Source organism: Meriones unguiculatus, chromosome 4 (assembly GCF_030254825.1).
Source record: "Meriones unguiculatus strain TT.TT164.6M chromosome 4, Bangor_MerUng_6.1, whole genome shotgun sequence".
NCBI classification, from domain to species: domain Eukaryota; kingdom Metazoa; phylum Chordata; class Mammalia; order Rodentia; family Muridae; genus Meriones; species Meriones unguiculatus.
In genome coordinates, this window is record NC_083352.1 from 111,614,100 (window position 1) to 111,631,423 (window position 17,324).

The window sequence follows — 17,324 nt, forward strand, 5'->3', positions numbered from 1 at the left end:
CTCTGTGTGAAAATCTTCCTGACTCCATCATTAGCTTGGTACAAGGGACCAAAGGAACCACAGCCACTCCATCTTAAGGTAGCCATGTCCACACCACACTTGTGAGAATGCTTACAGGTTTAAGTGGGTGCCATAATCAGTGACCTCAAGACTTGTGAGCTCTGGGGATGGATCGAAGTATAAAGAAGGAGTTCTAACGAGTACAGGGCATCATCAGGTAGTGCACAGGACCCACAGCAGAGCTCTATGGAAGGAGGTGCACATTTGAGCTGGAAGGCACAAGTTGGTTGGACATGCTCCACAAATGTCATGCAGGAAGAAAGCCTCCAGGAGAATGAAGGCAATCTAGATGCCACCAACTCTGGATCTTTGGTTGTTTTGTTTTACCATTTACTGAGACAGGATTTTTCTGTGTAACCCTGGCTGTCCTGGACCAGGCTGGCCTTGAACAGAGATCGGCCTGCTTTCTGTCTCCATGTGTGACTACTTTTAAAGCTTTTATAACACCAGTTAGATCCAGACTCAAAGGTGGCGCCAAATACCTCTAATCCCAGCACTCAGGAGGCAGAGGCAGGTGGATCTCTGTGAATTATAAGCCAGCCTGGTCTAAAAAGCTAGTTCTAAGACAGCCAAGGCTACACAAAGAAACCCTGTCTAAGAAAAAAAAAAGTCACTAAGAAGTGAAAGGCTCAAAGCTACTGTTAAAACAACTAAAGCTGGGTGGTGGTGGCAGCATACACTTTAATCCAGCACTTGGTAGGCAGAGTCAGCCAGGGCTACACAGAGAAACCCTGCCTTCTAAAAAAAACAAAACAAAACAAAACAAAAACATTAGCAATAAACTGAGAGCCTGAATGACTAGATTAGGAAGTCCCAGCATGGGCTGGGGAGACAGGAGGATGGTCAGTGGGTAAAGTGCTTGTTACGCAAGTATGAGGACATGAGTTTGGATACCCAGAACCCCATGTAAAGCTGGACAGAGACCTGTCTGTAACCCCATGAGACGGGAGACAGGAGAATCTCTGGAAGCTCATAAGCCAGACATCCTGGCATAAGCAGCAGTGAAACAGACATCCTGTTATAAACAAGATGGAAGAGATGGAAAACCAACACTCACTATTGTCCTCCTCTGACCTCTGTATGTATGCTATTGCACACATACATACACACGCACACATACATACACACGCACACGTGCACACACACACAGATTACACACATAATAAAGGCAACCAACTTGTCATCTCTGTGGTATGAACAAGTTAAGTGCAGGCTTAGTGGGCACTCAGACCACTGAAGTGGGTGACAGGGTGACCAAGCAATGAGGGGGGGTACCCTCAGAGCTAGTCCAAGCCAAGCCCTCCTACCTACTTAAAACCCAATCAGGGCACTGCAGGTGCAGATGTCATCCCAGAAGCAATGACTCACGTAGGATTCCAGGTTCCTAGAGCATGCCCAGCCTTCTCCCCAGTATTAGATGATACCCGGAATGAGTTCTCCTGAATGAACTAACATCAACACCCAGGGAGGAAGGGAAAGAATTAAAATACATGCAAGTTCAGGTAGGCCTCAAAGGGTTTAGGAATAAACCCTTCCAACATGGAAGACATTGCCAAAAGAATTCTGAGACTGGAAAATGAGGGGGGGAGGGGAGGATGGCTCAGGTCTGTAAGGGAGGGAAGCACAACAGAACAAGAGTTCAGAATCGGCCACACAGCAAGATTCATCTCATAAAAAAAAGAACAACAACAACAACAAAAAAAAACAAAACAGCAAACAAACAAGGACCAGAGAGATGGCCCGGAGGCACAGTGCTTACCTAAAAGAAAGAAAAAGCAAATCTCTCAGTAGATTATCATCCAAAAGGTCCCCATAGGGAACTACTCATTCATTTCAATCTCAGTATACCAACAATTAATTCCATTACTCAATAAACACCAGGTCCTGCGGTTCCTGCTAAAGCACAAAGGTAGCAGGTAGCCCAGAAGCCCAGCAGAAGGCTCTGGTAGCTGAAACCACTTGCATTTTCCACTACTCCCTTGCTGCTGTATCAGACACCGAATGGGTGCTTACTCCCCAGAGAGGCCGGCTACTGTAAGTATGCCCGGGGACAGCCAACAAGGAGTGCTTCTCTCTTGGCTCTGCTGGAACTCCCTGTTAATTTCCTACCAGTCCAGATAATTTCAAAGGTCTTCACACCTCCTCAAAGTGCCCATCAGAAGCCTAAATTTAGTTCATGCAAACCAGGGCAAGCAAGAACATTCAGATCTCAAGGGTCACTCAAGATGAAGAGAACTTCCCAATCTTCAGCTTATATACCCCACCCCCAAAATGAGTCACGGTGTATAGAGCTTTCTCTTCTGCACAAAACAGTGTCCCCCACCCGAAGCCAGTAGTGTCTAAATCAACATTATTGTGAGTACATCTCTTGGAGCATGACAGATCAAGTGTCTATAACAGCAAGGAATTTCAGGGCATTACTGATACAGCAGGACTTAACCCAGTCTGGCAATGGGTTGTACTTCAGAATAAAGGCAGTTATAACAAATGTCAGCTGGAAAAGTGCCCCATCACACAAAGCCACCTGCAGAGGAGCTGTCTTCCCTTTATGTCAGGAGCTACTGGGGTGGGAGATGCTCTTTATCCAAAACAAACATTCACTGAAAGTGGCAGAATCAAAGAACTGAACAATAAGAAAAAGAAAAAAGCCTGACCAGCACCCTCTTCCACCACAGGAGGGCTGTGTCCCTAGTTACTCCAATCAAGCACCTTCTCTCACTAGGTTAGCTAAGCCAGGCTCCTTTATGATCTGCAATCCAATTGTTTCTTCAGTACTGTCATCCCTTTGCAAATTCTGAATGACAGAAATCAATTCCTACAGCCATTTCCATATGCAAACCAACCTGACTCTAGAGACCTAAAGGCTGTCCACATCACTAGCCACTTGCTAGCAGTAAAGATAAAAACAACAATGCCAGGCTGGGGGCAGTGGCACATGCCTGTTAATCCTGCACTCTGGGAGCCAGAGGCAGGTAGATCTCTGTGAGTTCGAGGCCAGCCTAGTCTACAAAGTGAGTCTTAAGACTGCCAAGGCTACACAGAGAAACCCTGTCATAAAAAAAAAAAAAAAATCAGAAAAAAAATTAAATAAAAAGATAAAAAACACCCCCAGGCTCCCTCCAAGGAAAAGGCTTGGTGCCTGAAGGTATTTTTTCTTAAGCTTTCTTCCCCAGCACTCAAAAGTCCACACATCACCTTTTGTTTTTTGTTCTTTGCCCATTTGTTTCAGAGTTTGTAGATCTTTTTGGTCTAATTAGAAAATTAGGCTAAGGAGAAATTATTGTGCTGCCTGGCATATACGGCTGCAAGCAAAGCTACACGCTCCTTTCTAATTATGACAAGCTCAAATAAGACTTTTGGTAATAATGCCCTCATTTTGACACACTATCACACATTCATTTAAAAACTTTTATTTTGGGGGTTGGGGATTTAGCTCAAAGCCCTGGGTTCGGTTCTCAGCTCTGGGGGGGGGGAACAACTTTTATTTTCTACCAGTTGTAAACACATTTCTTTGAACTCAAAAAAAAAAGGCCTTGGGTAAATCGGCCTTTATCTTAGAAAATCAGCTTTAGATTCTGTTTGCAGCAGGAAAGCCTGTGGGCGTGAGCACTTGCGAACATGCTGTAGAGACCCTGACATCTATCTTACTAACTTGTGGGGCTTAAGCGTGGTGGAGAAATGGGAAAACAATGAGGAAACTGATGTCAAAGCCAGCCTACTTCTTGCCAACAGCATTCTTAGCACAGCTCTAACAAGGCTTAGCTGTCAGGGCAGGCCAGTCTGACCCAAAAGCGTAAAAAACCGCATTCTACCGTAACTTATGATGTAAATTTGTTACCAAATCAGCCTGTTTCAGTATTAAAGATCCAACTGTCTTCTCTTGGCATGGTCTGTTTGGACAACAACTTCCACACTTCCAAGTGGCTTACAAGACAATTTCCATGTGATGTCACCCTGGGCTCCCTCTGCATTTAATCTGATATAGAAAATCTGCCCCCAGATCCAACTCCTTAAATGGACTCCATCCAACCAATTCAGAGACTAGGCCTCAAATACGTTACTATTGATCGCTCCACTTACACAGATTTCACTAGCTATAAATATCAGTCCAAGAGAAGCTGACACATCAGAGGCCAGTAAAAAGCACCCTGTCGAGGGATCTGGAAATCAAGGCCACCCAAAAAAAGCTTTTGTCATTCAAGCACACCAAACAACAGCCTGAGGCTTTTTACTTCCCCAAGTGAAGCTCAAAATAGATTTCAATTCTCCAGCTGATGGGTCTCACCTGCTGTCTTTTGAACCTATAAGCCAAAAGCAGAATAAACGGCCTGCTCTCTTTGCACGAGGAACAGGATTTATTTTGCACATGCTTATTTAAAACGCCGGGCCAGTGTAGTTTTGGTTAATCCCCACAACCCCCGCACTGACATTTAATCAGAAGACTTACTTTCTTTAGAGGACTTAGCTACTTGTAAAGACATCTTTGCTTTTTCAATTCACTGTTTCATAAATAAACCACCAGAACCCCTAAGGTGGACCAGATCTCAAAAAACAGGGTCATCGCAGCCCACGATCAAAGATAAAAGACATTCATCAAGAAAACAGGCCATTTGGAAAGGGTTAAAAACCACCTCACTTCCCTGTCTAGAGGAGGGTTTGGTAGCTGGAGGAATGGGTTCGGTGTCCCCCTTGTTAGTCGCCTAACCTCATGGCTTGCCGCACCTTGTTTTGTTCCGAAAGCTAAGTCTTCTCTAACAGCCCTGCCGTGACCCCTTCTCCAAGGCAGCAGGTTCTTTGGGCACAGTCACCCTCCACCTTAACAGGTCTTTCTCTTCCCAACACTTGTCGCCAGCTGCCAACGATCTGTATTTGAACCTCGGTACGACTCCAAGCCTCTCTAGGGGTAGGGTAGATCCACAGTGGCGTTCAACACACACCATCTCCAATGCCTAGTGACGAACAGACTCTCCAACTCACGTCCAACAAATGAATGGACAGGAAGGAGTAAGGGGGCTGTCGTCCTGGGGCCTCCCGCACGACCGCACACCGAGGCCCGAGGAAAGGAAATGTGTCCGGGCGGGAGGGTGTCGGCGAACCCACCCCCTCCCCGGGAGACAAAGGAAGAGGGCCTGAGGTGGTCCGGTCCAGACAAGGAAGCAGCAGGGGTGTGGACCAGTGGGGACAAAGGGTGGCTGGGCCATGTTGGGGTCGGGCTGGAGGGAGGGGCTCGGAGAGGGCACGAAACGAGGAGAGATACAGGCGGGTGGGGGTGTCGCAGGGCCCGCGAGCCCCAAGCGGGGTCTTGGCCGCTAGACAGGGGTAGCCTGAGCCGAGAGGGCCGGGGACACGACGCGGCCTAGGGGCCCCGGCTCCGCACCTGGTAAATAGCCGCCCAGCTCCCGGCCTTGTCGATCTGCTCGAACTCCTTCTCTATCTCCATGGCGAGCCCGGCCGGCTGCCCGAGTCCCCTCGGCCGTCTGCCCCGCTAGGCCGTGTCGCTCCGTGTCCCGAGGCCCGCCGCCCGCCACCACCGCAGCCCCAGCCTCCCGAGCCGCGGCTTCTGCATGTCAAGCCGGCAGCCGGAAGTGCGCACCCCGCCTCACAGCGAGCTCCGCCCCCTGTACGGCAGGACCAGTCAGAGAGCGAGTCAGCACGCCGGCACTTCCGCGGGGGCGGGGCCAGGGCGGGGCTTAATGGGAGAAGCCTGTGCCAGAGGAGAGGACCCGCTCGAGCCCGCCGCGCGCCGCTTCCCGGGTTTCGCGCTCCGGTGGGCGCGCGCCCGTTGCCCAGGCGACCCCCGGCGACGCGCCCACAGCGTGTGGGCCGAGGCGAGGTTGGTGGGATCTCGAGTTCGAGCCTCTTGCTTGCCGGTTGGTCACGCGGCGAGGGCGTGGCCTCGAGCTAGGCGGTTGCGGGGGAGCGGTATTTCCTGTCCCATTCTTCTATTTTGTTTTTTGTTTTTTTGTTTTTTTCGAGACAGGGTTTCTCTGCGTAGCCCTGGTTGTCCTCAGTCTCGATCTGTAGATCAGGCTAGTCTCGAACTCATAAATCCACCTGTTTCCTTTCCCGAGTTCTGGGATTAAAGTTGTGCACCACCACTGAAGAGCTCCGTTCTTTATTTTTAACTCAGGGTGGTACTATCCCAGGCTGGCCTCCCACTTGCTGTCAGGCCAAGGATAACCTCCAATTTGCTGTCAGGCCAAGGATGATCCTCCTGCCTCCACCTCCCACGTCCTGGAATGCATTGCGGGGGATGAAACCAGAGCTCTCTGCATGCTGGGACGCGTGGTAGGCCGCATCCCCAGGTTCCTGTTTGTTTTAGAGAGTGAGTCACTCTGTAGCCCGAGCTGGCCTGGAATTCACTATGTAGCTCAGGCTGGCCTCCAGCTCCACATCTGCCCGCCTCAAGTCTCCCAAGTTTCTGACAAGTGCTAACATCCTACAGTCCACCCTGCTCTGATAAAACTTTGGAGAGTTCATGAGATTTCTGCCCAGTTAGTAGGAATGAAAGGATGGGATCTGTGCTGATTTTCTCTCTTTTCCACAAAATCATGAAAATCCTGACCAGATGTGGTGGCACTCGCTTTTAAACCCTGCACTCTCCAGGCAGAGGCAAGGAGTCTCAGTTCCAGGCTAGCCTGGTCTGCATAGTGAGTTCCAGGACAGATAGTGAGACCCTGTCTCAAAACAAACAAATGAACAAAAAGGTAAAGTCTTCCTTAGGGCTGATGGTGGCTCACAACTACCATAATTCCAGTTACAGGCCCTCTTCTGACCTCCAAGGACATGGGACACACATGTGATACATACTGCTGTGCATACAAAATGTTCATACAAATAAATCTAAAAACATCTTTAAAGGAAAAAAAAAATCTTCCTCACTGAACTCATCCAGTGGCAATTTCTGTGGTGTGTTCAGACTGCTGAGGGTGAGACTTGAAGGTTGGCCCCAAAGCATGGGCTTCTGAGAAGCTTGACTGGAGCTTGGACTTGTAACTGCCCACTCTGGGCTCAACACGTGACAGAAAGAAAGCCTATAATGGGATTAGCACCCTGTGCCCTGCACTAGCTCCTGGTATGGTAGAGTGAATTCCAGCTTGCTCTTAGGGTGCTGGGGTAGGCAATGTGCCTGGCAGGCAAAGCCCCTATTTTTATTTATTCTCCACAACTACCCTTTCATGGAGGCATTTTGATTCCTACCTTAGAGCTGACAAAAGCAGGACACAACAGAGACAAGGCAGTTGCCCAAGGCAGCATTGCCAAGTTGGGCTAACAGCTGAACAAGTCTGTAATCCTAGCGCTTGAGAAGCTGAGGCAGGAGGATCACCAATAATTTGAGGCCAGCCTGGTCTACATAGTTAGTTACAGGTATAGGGTGAAAACCCCGTCTCAAAAAGCCACGAACAAAGCAGTCTTGTGAATGGGAAGGGAGGCTGGCTTCCAGCCTGATCTTGGGAGGATTTATTACGTAGGAGCCAGGCTGCTAGGTCCAGACTTGGGGTTTTAAGGACCCATGACGTAGCCTGGGTTGTATTCCTGGTAAGTTCTGCATCTTGGCTTTCTCTGCTATGAAAGAAAAGCGTGCCTACCTCAAAAGAGGCAGATGACTTCATCTCATGGACTTACTGTAACGAGGAACTCAGTCACTTTTCAAATGGTAGCAAACGGGTAGGCAGATGAAATTTTTTTCCCATTAAAATGAATTATATGGATGCCACAGCACATGCTTTGAGGTCCTAGGACATCTTGTAGAATCGCTTTTCTCCTTCCCATTGTGTGAGGCCCAAGGATCAAACTCAAGTCAACAGACTTGGCAGCAAGCAGCTCTACCCAGGGAGCTAGCTAGCCAGCCCATTCATTCTTGCTGAATAAAGACAGCTGGTCTGCTAAACAATATCATTAGAAAGAGAGTGATCCTTTAAGAGAAAATTAAGGGTGACGATTATTCTGGTGAAAATTTTGGGACCCCACCTTTGGAGGAGTCTCCCTGTCTGGTGCACATTTGAGGAATACTTCTACCTAAGTTGTAGATGAACGAATCAAGTGTCCAATCTGAGCCCACATGCTGCTCAGGCTTGCCAGTGACTCCCAGTGACTGGACACACATTCCCACCACCGTCTTTCCTGCGGTGCTCAGGCTGCAGCCCAGGGCCCCCACCTGCTAGGCAGCCATTCCAACCCTAACTACACTCCCTGCCCCTCTTTTTACTTTTTAATTTGACAGTTTCACTAAAGTGCCTTGGTAGGCCTTGACCTTTTGATCCTCCTGCCTCAGCCTTGTGAGTAGCTGGGATGACAGGCCTGTGGACAGATCCAGTCCTTCAGTGTTCACAAAGCCCCAGAGTTGACTTGCATGGTGGTACTCCTTCTGAGGTGCAGGGCCCCTTCTCTGCTTCCTCTATCTCTGAGAGGCTGTCTTTCTTTGGCTGTATCTCATCACCCTGGCCGTATTTTCACATGGGCTCTCTGGCTCTGCCTGTCAGACAAACCTCCCTGTCTCATTCTGTAAGAACACTTGTCATTGTGTCCCAGACGGATGTGGCCCGCCCAGTGATCTAGATCTTCTCCTGAGGCCCCTACTTCAACGACTTATGCATGCAAAGACTATTTTCCCAAATAAGGTCACACTGGGGATGTGACTTCTTCGGGCCCTTCCTTAACCCACTGATGAAACCCCGTGAGAGATTCCGTAAAGGAGAGGCTAAGTTTCAGGGTGTCTCTCGTCCGCTTTCCACATACCAGCACCAGAGAGTCTCAGTAAATGAGTAATTTTTCACATACACACATTGGCACATGCACACGCGCTCACAGGCAATCACATACAAGCATGTATGCACTTACACAAACCCAGAACCCGAAAAACGCACACACGTACACTTCAATAAATGTGTACATTTTAACAACTAAAGATCCACCCCTAGCCCTGGCTCCCATACCCAGGTGATCCTGGTGACAGGCCCCATCTGCCTCTTCACCCTGTCTCCGTTGTTGGCTTCCCTCCAGTCTGGGACCCCTTCCACCCCACCTGGCTGGTTTCCACCACAGAACATGTGTACCATCCAGGCCTAACCAGAGAGAGCCCTGTCTGTGCATCTTCTCTCACTTCAGAGCTCCCCCTGGGTGTCACTTCTCCAGGCAGGTCTCCTGACTGCAACCAAAGCCTCCTGTCTTCCTCTGAGGGCCCTGTTCGCTGGCTGTCTCCTGGCAGTCCCGTTCCAGCCCGTCCCTCCCATATTCTAAGCACCTGACATTTGCTGGGAAGAGAGACTTCTATGACCCTGAGTGTCAGCTTCCCTGAAGCCTTGTGGACAAAGCCAGCCCTGCCCTGGAGGCTCACTGCAACCTAAGGACAGTGGTGGCTGATTAGAAAGTAAACAAAGTGGCTACCCGACACCGACACCGACACCATGGCGAAAGCCCTTTCTGATCAGGCAAGCCTGTGAAATGCTTAACTGTTCTCACTCAGGTTCTTGGCTTTCTCTTCACAGATTCCACTACGGGCGATTGTTAACCTGTGGGTCACAAGGGTGGGGGGGAGTTGTCAAATGACCCTTTCACAGGGGTCGCCTAAGACCATTGGGAAACACAGATATTTACTATTCATAACAGTATCAAAATTACAGTTATGAAAAATAAAAATAATTCTATGGTTGGGGGTTACCACCACATGAGGAACTGTATTAAAGGGTCGCAGCATCAGGAAGGTTGAGAACCGCTGGTCTAAAGGAACAAGTCAATATGTCAAGTCAGTGATCAGTCGACTTTTTAATCATCCCGGGACTTGCAGGTAGAGCAGGACAGCTGTTTTCAAAGCACAGGGCTGGTGCCAACGCCAAACCTATCGAGGCCAGCAAGTAGCCTGGACAGCAGGGGTGATGGCACACAGCTCAGAGCTTAGGATCCGAAGTAACAGTCAAGCTAGGATTCTAACGTCGCTTCATCTAGAAGGTCTCCAGTCCTCTTCCGGTAAAGCCCACCCCAACTCTGTCCCTTTACAGTGTGCCATGACATCACACATCTGCTTGGTGTGTTTGTCATCCATCTTCTCTTGGCCACTGACCATCAACTCTGTGAATAAGTGGGGCTGAGTTATGTTGCCCAACATCATCTTCCCTGAACTGGAAGTCTGCAAGTCATTTTCCCCCAAGCCCCCACAAGTCCTTGGAAGGTTTAAAGGTCAGGATGACAAGGGCTTCTTGGCCTGTCATAGACTGAGTCCTTTGGAACGTCCAACTCGGGGTGCTGGGAGCCGACAGGCAGGAAGGGCGTGGCTCTGCCTCCCTGAGCTTCAAGGCTGTGTGTTCTAGCACAGCTGGGCACCTGGACTGCTTGGCCGGCCAGACCCTGAGATGGAGTTGCCGGTGGGGGAAGCCGATGTGCTGGCAGCAGGAGGCGGAGGCGTGGGCTTCGGGTAAACTCCCCAGTCCTTTCAAGTCCTTCGAACTGTCCTATTTTGTCAGGTGAAGACAGCTGCTGCTCAGAGAGAGGAAAGAGGCACAGTCAGTGCACATCCCATCACAACAGTGGGCCTGGATCAGAGAGCGCATGGCTGTCATGTCGCAGCCTCCAAGCCCGGACCAAGTTGCTTGACCTCTTGGTGTTGGCCTAGATAATTTCCTTTGAGAAAACCCAATCGAAAGTGGCTTTTGCAAAATGGGAAGTTTATTGCCTCGTGCAAATGGGAAGTCTTGCGGCAGGCACAGTGTGGTCTAGGGGCTCCAGCAATATCTGGGTCTTTTCAGCCCCTTGTCTCTAGCCCTGTGCTGGCTTCTGGGATGACCCAGCAGCCCTCTCTCCAAGCACACACTCTGGTATGTAGTCTCTTCCCTGGAGGGATGGAGGACACATGTCACCCTAAGCCAATCTCAAGAGGAGAACTGGGTAGATGAAGCAAGGGAGGGTCACAGAGGTCACTTACTTAAGCAAGATCATGCAGCTGGCAAGGGCAAAATGGGCTCTAAGTTGGGGCATCTGACCGCATTACCTGTGGCCTCCTCCAGGACATTGTACAATCTCCCCAGGAATTCCCTGGAGCTCTAAAAATAGCACAAGTGGCCCTGAGAATGCCAATCATGGTGACCTCTATTACTTTAAAAGCCAGGCGTGGTGGCACACACCTGCAATCCTAGCAGGAGGGGGTGGAGGCAGAAGGTCCAGAGGTCAATGTCATGAAGTGTTCAAGTCCAGTCTGAGCTACATGAGACCCTGTCCCAAAAACTTACTTTATTTTTTTTTACTTAATTCTGTGAAAGACTATACTATTAGGAATCTCATGTGAACAGAGAAGTTAAGCAACTTGCCCTCAGTTGCACAGGACTTGAACTTCTGGTTCTGAAGTTCTCGGCACTTGAGTTTTGCACAATTTCCGGAAGGGAGGCGGGGCCACTCTAAGTCCCGCCCACTCGCATCCTCCCTGGGCTCTCCAAGACCGTAAAGAGACTCAAACCATTCTCCGCCCACGGAAAACATTTCAGACTTGACTCCAAGCCATTATAAATAAACACACAAATATAATCCCAAGCTGGCCGTCTCGTAAGAAGAGACGAGACGAGAGGAGGAGGCATTTAGAGGAACTGGGGGAGTCACGTGTGTGCTGAGAAAGGCTGCAGAGAGGCATGGGGTGGGGGGAGGTTGGAGGAGGGAAGTGGAACCCAGAGATGGAAATGAGGTTTGGCTTCATGCTTTCAGCAAAGGTGGAGTCTGAGAGGGCTGATAGAGGCCAGGGCACTTCCCCAGACATGGTTCTGGGTACGGATCCTGGAACCTGGCTGCCTTGGGCAAGCCAGTTCCTCACCTCCAACCCTCAATTTTCTGTCCTAAGTAAGCGAGTGTATATGCGAAGAAGGCTTAGTTAAATGAGCTGGCGTGCCGAGGGCTCCTCTCTCTCAGGCTAGTGGCAAGGTCTTCATAAATTCGGTTCTCACATCAAGTGTTCAGGTTGCCCACTCGCTCTAGAAACTTGCTGAAGTATGCTGTAACTTTGGTCTCCGAGGCATCCTCCTGCCCAGCTCGCCCGCAGCTCTGGCTTGGTGGGGTACACAATCACGTGTGCCACTGCACAGCCCCGCCCCCAGCTTTGGTGGGCTGTACTTTCATTATCTTAAAATTGTAAGTCATTTTTTTACTTCTTGTTTTTTTCTTCTTTCTTTTCAGTGTGGGGGGAATTGAACCCAGAGCCTTGTGCATATTAGGGAGTTGCTATCCCACTGAGCTACATCCCCAGCCCTCTTCAAAGAGCTAGCCTTGGAGGGGCAGTCTAATGCTCTCGTTCTTGAAAGGCATTCATTGCCTTAGTGACTCCTCTCTGTGACAGAAGGCCTGGCAGAAGCAGTTTAAGGAACAAGAGGGGTTTTGTTTATTTTTGTTCTGTTTTATTTATTTATTTATCTATCTATCTATCTATTTATTTATTTATTTTGTGCACACAATTCCAAGGAAGGAACAATACAGTGGGAGAGACGTGGGGAGCAGCTCCATTCAGGGAGGTGGGAGCTTGTGGGTGGAGCTTCTCGCTTCTTAGCAGATCAGGAAGCAGAGACAAATCCTGAGGCAGGCCAGGCTATAAGCCACAGTGCCCACCCCACACCTGATGTTCACCAGCCTCACCATCTCTCCCAGCGGCCCCACAATACCCAAATAATGCCACCAGCTGAGAACCAAAAGTCCCAACACATGAGGCTCTGGGGAACATTTTATTAATACCCAAACCAGAAAACTGTCAGAGCATTTTCTGTCTTTGAAGATGGAATAGCCTTGCTCTGTCATTCTGGGAGAGATAAGGGCGACTTGCAAGAATAGCTTCTCTCATCCTGTCACATGGGTTCTGGGGCTTGAACTCAGGTCATCAAGCTTGGCAGCAGGCGCCTTTGCCTGTGGAGCCATCTCACTGACCCAGTAATAAGAATTATTAATGGAATAGCTATGTGTACTGGGTGTAAACCTCAGGCCAGCTTCAGTGCTAAGTGAGCGCCTCTCCTGTTCACCTGGTGGGAGAAACTGAGGCCTGGAGTAGCCTTATGAGTTGTCCTCTGTGGCGCGGCATCAAGGGGATAGCGTGCATAAGCTGGGCAGATCTGTGGTCTGGCTGGGCCTTTCTTCTTGAGTACATGTGCATGTCCAAGGGTGTGCACATGTGTGCGGAGGCTGGAGGGAACTTTGGGTGCCATTCCTTGGATGCTGTTTTTTGGAGGGGCATCTCACTGGAACTCACCAAGGTGTCAGGGTTGGCAGGTCAGTAAGCCCAGGGATTGGCCTGACTCGGCCTCCCCAGTGTAGGGTTTGCAAATGCACGCCACTCAGCCTGGCTTTCTCCTGGCTCCCGACCCCCACCGCTCGAGTTCTGGGGATCAAACTCAGGTGTTCTTGCTTGCATGACAAGCCCTTCACTAACTTAGTCATCTTCTCGGCTGACCGGCCTCTTATTCTCAGTCAGTGTCTCCCCTGTAACTCAGGCTGACCTTGAAGTTGTTTTTTGTTTGTTTGTTTGTTTATTCTTTTTGGTTTTTCAAGACAGGGTTTCCTTGTCTGTCCTGGAACTCACTCTGCAGACCAGGCTGGCCTCAAACTCAGTTACCGCCGCCTCTGCTGGGATTAGAGGTGTGGTCCACCACCTCCTGGCCAATTTCTCTCTCTTGATGAGCAGCTGGGAAAAGGCCCTGACTGCAGCTGTGTCTGAGTCCTAGAATTAGAAACTAAAGGAGAAGCTGGGATTTAGGGGCAGCCGGGCTTGGAACAGGCTACCCTCCCCCTATTGGCTGCCTACATCCTCCCCACTCCCTTCCTTCTTCTCTCCCATGGCAGCTTCTGAGCAAAGGCTGAGGAAGGGAGGTGGCCCCTTTCCAGGGCTTCTTGGCGTCAAGGCCTGGACTTGTTGGGCAATGCCAGGGTGGGGGCAGGAGGCAGAGTCGGCTGAGGGCTTTCTTGGGAATGTTGCCCCTCTTGTAAAAGAGACATGCAAGGAGGGATGCTGCCAAGAAAGGGGGAGGAGAGGAGGTACTTACAGCTGTGACACCAGAGACCAAACCCAAGGCCTGTCCTGTTGGCAGAGACCACAACACCATAGTCTTCACACCGTCTGGAGCATGGGTTCGGCTCTTTGGTTACTTGTGGCTGGCAACACGCTAGTGACCTGTCACTTTACACCTGGTTTATGTGGTGCTGGGGATGGAATCCAGGGCCTTGTACACACTAGGTAAGCTGAGGCCCAGCTGAGGCCCAGCTGAAGCCCAGCCCATGTCCCCTGTGACTTGTGTCCTTGTTTTCTGCCTCCCTTCAGGCACTCCATCTTTCCCCAGCACCCTTAGCTCTACATGTTAAGAACACTCATTTGGAAAGAACCCGAGTCACCCTGTCCCCACACCCTTCTAAGTCAGAATCTCCCTCATCACTCCTGACTTCTTCATTTCAGGAGATCTGGGTGTAGAGGCATAAAAACGGAACTCCAGCCTTTATGGGAACCTTGGTTGTTCCCATGGCCCTTCTCTCTGAGGTGAGACTCAGCCTTGTTGGAAGACTTCGACCCTGTGGGCACAGATCTCAGGGCCTCAGGAAGGGTCTGGGTGAGAGGAGGCGTCGCCTGAGTACTTGTTAAATGAATCTACAAAATGAATCATCTAAATCCAGTTTAATGAGTCTCTGAACGCAGTCGGCCTCCTGCCCCACCACCCTCCTGTGTCATTCAGGACAAGATGGTTCTTGCAGAGAATGAGCAGGAGGAAGTGAGGTCAACTGCTTTCCTAGTTCCCAATCCCTTCTGAATTCCCTCTGCCTGCCCTCCTCAGCACTGACCCCTCTCCGACCCAGGGCATCTTGGAAAAAGGAAGCAGGCAAGCAAAAAAAAAAAAAAAGGCTCGGGGACCATGGATGAGCATTTAGCCTTTCAGGCCAGGCATTTTCCATTTTCTAAACTTGTGTTTCTTTCTGATTGCAGTGTAACACATGACAACAGCTTGAGACGTGGTCAGGAGAGACACCTGCTGTGCTCTTCGCTGCTGACGGTCTGTGCTGGTGGTTTGGTGAGCGTGTATTGACACAGGGTCACCATGAAAGCCAGAGAACCCTTAAACTTGAGGCAGTCCTCCTGCCTCAGGTTCCCAAGTGCTGGGACGCCACGCGTACACCCTCATGTGAGCTTGTTCACCATTTTCCTGGCCTTCTGTTTCCTCATCTATCCCCAGCCCTGTAATTTTTCCATTTGTCCATTCGTCTTTCTCCAGCTCTCTCTGTCTCTCTGTCAGACATCAGAGGTTGGTCCGCCCTCTCCTTACCAACCACGCTGTGTGGTCCAATCCCCATCTTTGGACACAACTGAAAAACAAGTCTTCTCCCCACAGGCGTTTCTGAGAAGCCTGGATCTGTTGTCCCTGAGCTCTGCTTGTCACTTGTCTGTTCTTGCTCTGAACTGTGGCTGAATCACTCTCAGCTTCCCTCTGCCCTTCTCAGGAATGCTTTTTGGGCCCGAGGATGCGGCTTGGTTGGCAGAGCTCTTGTCTAGCAAGTAGGAAAGCCCCAAGTTCCGCCCCCAGCACCACGTGAGACAGGCCTGGTGAGGCTTGCCCATAATCTAAGCCCTCAGGAGGTGGAATCTGGAGAATCACAAATTCAAGGTCATCCTTGGATAGATTGAGTTGGAGGCCAGCCTGGACTACCCGAGACCTGATCTTGAGACAAATAATGGCCGAGGCTTACTTTTGGCTATAATGGATTGACTATAGTGGATTGACAGCAGCTGTCACAACCTGGGGCTTAGCTTCTCCGCAAATGAGCTGTGTAGGGCCAGATGGACACCGACCCTGCAGCCCTTCTGCCTTCAGCAGTCTTTCTGTAGCTCTGTGGCTGGGCACTTGACCCTGCTCTTTCCTTATGACCCTGCCAGGAGAGCAGGGGCTCAGCCTTCAGGAGCACCCCATAGAGGCCAGTGCTGGTGACGTGGGAGGGGGTAGTTGCTAGCTCACTAACCTGCTGCAAAAGCAAAGTCATTCAGGGGACCAGGGCAGTCTCCCAGAGTCCCTAGCGGGACTGAGCTCGATCTGACCAATGACAGGCTACCCATGGTGTCTTCTCCTTGCCTCAGCATCTCCCACCACCACCACCACTGAGGCCTTGGGCAGGGCATTCTCATCCAATCCTGTCTTTGAGGATACAGCTCCAAAGACCTCAGTAGAAGAGCGAAAGCTATGGCTTCACCATTCCATTGTCAAATGGAAATGTCTTTTCTTTTCTTTTTTTAAAACTCAGAACCCATACACTCCTGACATCCCTAAAATAGCAATGCCTAGCCCTGGAGTTAAACCAGGTTTGAGATCACCATCCCGGGTGAGGTCCTTTACACAGCTCTAAGGTGAAGTTTAGGACCCCTGGAGTTCCCCAGGCTAAGTTCATTCGGCGCAGAATATCAGCCTCCTTCCTCTCCTCTGGCTCCAGATAAGTGAGGAGAGAGCGGATACCGCCCCCTCCTACTCCCTGCAGTCCAGCTGCACTGGAGAAGGGGAACCCCAACAACATGCAAACAACCTCTGAACCAAATCTGCGACTCAAGTTCTCCTCAAAGAAAAAAAATTGAAGAAAATGATGATCGTGTGCAAATGGCTTTTATTTTCTCCCTTGACACAGGATCTGGTCCCGTGGCTGAGGCAGGCCGGGAGGACACCCGGTGCAGCTCAGGATGGCCTCAAACCTGAAATCCTCCTGCTCATGTAGACGCGTGATGCATGAGTGCATGTGTGCACGTGTGTGCATGCACAGGTGTAAATGAAGATGGTTGGAGGTCAGAGGACAACTTTCCAGTGTCAGCCGTTGCCTATCCATGTTCCCTGAGGCGGGGTCTCTCGTAAGCCAGGCCAGGTTGTCCTGTTCTGACTACCACTTTCTTGTAGGAACGCTGGCATCCTAGATCCTTGCACTGCTGAGTTTGGCTTTGATGTGAGTTCTAGGAACCTGAACTCGGTCAGCAGGCTTGCTCGAGGCAGGTACTGAGCCATCTCCCCAGCCCCAGAAATACTTTATTGAATTAAAGAATATACACAGAAAAATATGTGGGATATATTTATGTATATATAGTATGTGATATAGACCGCATATTAATGAACACACAGTTTGAAGAGTTTCTACAAACTGCGTGTGCTAATGTAACCAGTCTGTGTGGGTCTTTATGCCTCATGTGTGTGGGTGCCCAGAAGCCAGAAGAGGGCATTGCATGGGTCCCCCGGAGCTGGAGTGACAGGCGGTTGTGAGTTGCCCAGTGTGAGTGCTGGGAACTGAATTTA

General features: G+C 50.1%; 1 protein-coding gene across 2 annotated transcripts in view; it reads right to left on the minus strand.

Moving 5' to 3' along the window:
* The window catches only part of Ptpn1 (protein tyrosine phosphatase non-receptor type 1), a 50,683-nt gene extending 45,036 nt beyond the window's left edge, over positions 1-5,647 (minus strand). Inside the window, exon 1 of one of the 2 annotated variants that reach the window (XM_060382798.1) lies at positions 5,438-5,647. In XM_060382798.1, coding sequence (XP_060238781.1) covers positions 5,438-5,500 — 63 coding nt within the window. In that variant the 5' untranslated portion in view covers positions 5,501-5,647. The remainder of the gene's footprint in view (positions 1-5,437) is intronic. The other variant, XM_021637631.2, reaches the window with a different exon arrangement.
* Between the last annotated feature and the right edge of the window lie 11,677 nt (positions 5,648-17,324).